Here is a 5000-nt window from a genome sequence, read left to right as displayed (position 1 = left end):
AATTTTTGCAGAAAATTACATTTTTGAAGAAATAACCTCCAGAGAGAACATAATTAATTTTGTTAATCAACAATGTCTTCATTTCACGCGCAAGCACTTTGAGAGCTTTTAGTGATATACCAATTCACAGTTAAAATGCAAAATTATACACAGAAAGAAAGAAACACGAATGAGTTCTATTTTACACAGAACTGTGTACTGTTTGTCCGAGCCCGACCGATGCTACGTCTCGACTACGCAATGTGAACTCTCATTATAAGCTTTGTAATTAAATTTTATTATGGCTACTTAAAAAAAGTTTTAGGCCTTAAATAAATCATCGATAAAGAATATGCACGCATAAAAGTTCTTTCTCGATTATTTATTTCAGACCTAAAAATTGTTTTTAAGTAACAATAATCAAACTGTTCATTACAAAGCTTTTAATACACATAAAAGTTCTATATCGAAGCAGAAATGTAGTAAAAGTTTCTTCGTACAAAAAATGTAGGTCTCAAATTTACTGTCGGTGACTAACATATGTACATTTTTATAAATTAAAGGACTAATACATTTTAGTCACAGCTAGTGAATTTTAGACCTACATTTTTTGTACGAAGAAAGTTGTATTGTAATTCTATTTCGATAAAGAACTTTTATGTGTACATATTTTTTATCGATGATTTATTTGAGCCAACTTTTCTTTAGGTAGCAATAATGAAATTCTAAATTACAATACTTTTAACAATAAAAATAATAAAGTTTTAGGTCTCAAATAAATCATCGATAAAGAATTTGAATACATAACAAGTTCTTTATCGAAGGCAGAAATGCAGTAAAACAGTAATATTTGCAGTAATATTTGTTACCTGTACCAATGTTGTTCATACGACACTGGTTTCCAAATTAAAAAAAATTAAAAAATAGTAAAAAATAATATTTTATACGTACGAATAGAACCAGTGATACTGGTGGACGTGGCAGCAGATGTTGATGCAGCTGGTTCTATGCTGGAACTCATTTCGTTGAACTCGCCAGAACCAGTGATACTGGTGGACGTGGCAGCAGATATTGATGCAGCTGGTTCTATGCTGGAACTCATTTTGTTGAACTCGCCAGAACCAGTGATACTGGTAGACGTGGCAGCAGATGTTGATGCAGCTGGTTCTATGCTGGAACTCGTTTCGTTGAACTCGCCAATCATCTGGTCAGATGCTGAAAAATAATTGTAATAAGTCGTTATGTTATAGATGTAATTGTTAAATAAACAATCTCCATTAAATTACTGGGAATTGTGCATAATAAATATACCTACCGGAGATATCAAGTGTTGACGTCATTGGATCTTCACAGGTCACTGTAGCTTCTGATATCTGGTCAGCCACTGAAATATTTATTGAAATATTAATTTTCAACCCAAAGCTAAATATTTCTTAATCGCATACAGTGTATACAATATAACACACAGTTGAATTAACTAATAATAAACTTACAATTACTAATAGGAGCATTGATACGTGTGGACGTCTCTGCGGATGTTGCAATAACATTTACGGGGCTCAATTCACAGACTTCATGAAGCATCTGCTGGAAGTCTGAAAAATAATTGTAATAATAAGAAAATAATAACATAATAATAGAAGTGAAGAGAAATTATTAAATATTAAATATTAATTGGAAAATTACTCCTAATAGAAGCTAAACAGAGAAAGACTTTCGCAGATAATGTTTATTATTTAGAATTCTTATATGAACGTGAAAAAAGGTGTTCGTTGATATAATTTATTTATGAAAATTATTGAGTCCAAATCTAAATTTAATAACGAATATGAATATCTTAAATAAAATACATATTACCATTATTCCCTGGAAATGCAAAGGGTACAGCATCTGGGTTGAGGGGCCTAGAATTCCTTGGTGTTCCTGCTAACTCGTCTACGAAGGACACCTTCTTGTAGCATGACTCATTAAAATGAGCTGAGCACACACGAGCTGCATCAATAAATTCCGTAATTAATTAATTATTAATTATTAATCGAAACGTGCATTAAAAACATGACATTATCGACAATTCTGAGGAGCTGTTGAACGCCAAAGTGATCAACTATACAAATCATAAAAAAGTGCCTCGATATTATTGTTATTAAATTAATGTTTCAGTACTTAAAATTTTTTTAATTTTGCTGATAGTAATTTTACTTATGTTTGAGATGTATTTCAAGTAAATTTATGTCGAAAAATATAAAAATATAAACACATAAATTTCCGGCCATACTCTTTACCCGGCGAACCAAATTGTAACAGAGTTATTTCAGTTAATGAATGCGAACAAACATTATTAATTGACATACAGTCATAATATTTTTATTACAATACTGATTTTTCCCATATGTTAACAATTAGTGTTTGAAACTCGCGCGGAATACTACCGATTTTGATATGGTGCTGCACTATAGCTAGCTTTCACTGAAGAACCTCATTCTGTTTAGGCCCTTCCTCGCACTCGCGTAAGCTCTGTTCCTCTAGCCTCCTTGAGATTCGCCGCCATATTGATGATGCATGACGCACCGCTTGACTGTTTTCCGTCTTTTTATAAGTCGACTATTTAGAAGTCGACTTTTAGTCGACTTCTATAAGTCGACTATTTAAAAGTCGACTTTCCGTCGACTTCTATAAGTCGACTATTTAGAAGTCGACTTTTAGTCGACTTTCCGTCATTTTTAGAAGTCGACTGGAAGTCGGCTTATAAAAGTCAACTTGCCGTCGACTTTCCGTCAACTGTGCTCTTAGGATACCTATACATACACATATCGAATTGCGCAGTTCCGCGAAGAAAATTAATGCTAAGACTCCATAGACGCAGAAACGCCGTGCGGCAGAGTGCGTTGACCAATCACAAATTTTGATTTTGCCGCAGGCGACTTGCGGCAGCCTTCTGATTGGTCAACGCACTCTACTGCACGGCGTTTCCGCGTCTATGGAATTTTAAGGTGAAATTTCATGGGCAGTGAAAAGTAGCAGCAGATTGTACTGATTGGCTATAAAATAGAGAAGTTCTCGAGTTCCTAGAACTTCTCTATTTTGTAGCCAATCAGTACGATCTGCTGCTACTTTTCACTGCCCATGAAATTTCACCTTTAGCATAAAACTATCCGCTGAAAATCACGAAACGCTTGTGAGGCTGGTTTCACATGGGGCGTAAGATGCGTATGCGTAACTTGCGTCAGCCAATCAAATCGTCTCAGTATTTAATCGTATCATACGCGTATAGTAGCTGAGATGATTTGATTGGCTCACGCAAGTTACGCATACGCATCTTACGCCTCATGTGAAACCAGCCTGATTGGTCAAGGCTCTCGTTCCGCGATTTTCTGCGTACGCCATTCCGCTGCATGGGTTTGCATCTTCATAGAAACAGACCTGTGGTCGATACGGTTTCCGGTTTCCGTCTTCCTCCCGGGGCTCCCGGCAGAGAGCAGGTCGATCCGGCGTTCCCAGAACTAATGTGGGTATTCTACTCGTCGTCTTTTTCTCTTTGCCGTAGATCTGTCTCTCCGCAGTCGTCCACTGATATAAGTGCGATTGTGATTATTTTCTATCTTCCCGAGCTTCCCTCGTATCGTTAACGCGGCGAGTGCGCAAAACGCGGCTGTAAACAATGGCTGATCAGCAAGAGAACAAGGACTTCAGTGAGGATGTGGCGGAGCAAAATTTCGAGAAGAACGGTGAGGCCGAGAGCGGCGGTACCGGTGGCGGCGGCGGGGACGCCGTGGAGAATGGCCAGGACTCGCAGGAGGACAGGTAAGACTCTTTTCGTCCGTCTACCCGCCACTCAAGTGCCCCGGCATGGTCATGCCACGCGATCGGACACGATTTACAGCGCCTATCGTCTTTCGCATCCCGGGAACGGCATTGATTTTTAGCGCGACTGCATTCCACCAAAGGCGTTTTCCCGCGAAATCGGTCGGCGTCCCTTGCGGCGGGGTTCCGCTTCCAACATGGGCTTCGGACAAGATGGCGATGGGCCGAATCGAGCGAAACCATAATCCGTGCGCATCGATCGTGCACCGGGCACTGATCACTTACTCGCGCGATCATCCTACGTCGTTCGATCGCGACGCGCTCGCCAATGCGTTTCTTTTTGTTGCCGGTTCTTCGAATAAGTACGCGAAGTTACGTTATTGTTGTCATAGCTCAGATGCGGTCTATTTTTTTTCCCTTTCTCTCACGCTGCTCGTAGCAAAGAGACTCGTTCGCGTGTCGCGTGTCTACCTTGCACGTCGTTCGTTGTTTCCGCGCTCACATTCGACATTTTGCCGCTTTATTTTTCCTCCTCCATCCCCTCCGCGACAACGTCGTTCATGTTTGCCATTCGAGCGCAGGGAGTACGCGGGCACTAGACAACAAACGTCACTTTGCTGCTCGGTATCTTATTATCGCACGAATGTTTACAAATTAGATATTATCTATATATATATATGTATATTAGATATATATATATATAATTTTATAATTATATATATATATATATATATATATATACACATATACATATACATATATGTATTTATATATTTATATTTATATACATACACATCAGAGATAACTAAATGTGAATTATAAAATTCTACTGCGTCCTATCAATTACCAATGCACTCGTAATAAAATCTGTTTGAAATATTTTATATTGCTTGTTATATGAAATAAAATAAGGTAAATATATAATTATGCTCATTACAATGCTGATTACAATTACATATGTGTTATTATTATGCGGTATGTGTCCATCTGTTTTTCAAGCTTTCTAACTTTTTTTTGTAAATTTCTTCTTTCTGTTCTCACTCAGCCGATTAACTCTCTTCTAGTCCTATAATTAATGGAGGGCAGTCACAATTCCATCATTAATAAAGTTTGTATGTATATTGTAGATTTATTTTTATATATTCTATAAGAATAACACTTGTATTTTCTATTTTTTTTTTTATAGAATATAATTTTGAAATCCACGTTTGATCAGTTAC

General features: G+C 37.4%; 1 protein-coding gene across 2 annotated transcripts; it reads right to left on the bottom strand.

Moving 5' to 3' along the window:
- Positions 1-6: 6 nt before the first annotated feature.
- Positions 7-3537, bottom strand: LOC139823890 (uncharacterized). 2 transcript variants are annotated; one of them, XM_071796367.1, is made up of 5 exons: positions 3400-3537; positions 1837-1971; positions 1473-1574; positions 1295-1363; positions 7-1194 (listed from the first exon to the last, which is right to left on the bottom strand). In XM_071796367.1, exons 3-5 carry the CDS (start codon positions 1561-1563, stop codon positions 896-898), a joined length of 459 nt encoding a protein of 152 aa, XP_071652468.1. In that variant the 5' UTR covers positions 1564-1574; positions 1837-1971; positions 3400-3537; the 3' UTR covers positions 7-895. The 2 variants fall into 2 exon arrangements, with proteins under 2 accessions (XP_071652468.1, XP_071652467.1); XM_071796366.1 differs by lacking the exon at positions 3400-3537 and adding an exon at positions 2409-2818.
- Positions 3538-5000: the final 1463 nt, after the last annotated feature.

The sequence above is a fragment of the Temnothorax longispinosus genome, unplaced genomic scaffold, assembly GCF_030848805.1.
Source record: "Temnothorax longispinosus isolate EJ_2023e unplaced genomic scaffold, Tlon_JGU_v1 HiC_scaffold_202, whole genome shotgun sequence".
Taxonomy (NCBI): Eukaryota; Metazoa; Arthropoda; class Insecta; order Hymenoptera; family Formicidae; genus Temnothorax; species Temnothorax longispinosus.
This window is presented reverse-complemented; position numbering and strand designations above follow the sequence as displayed.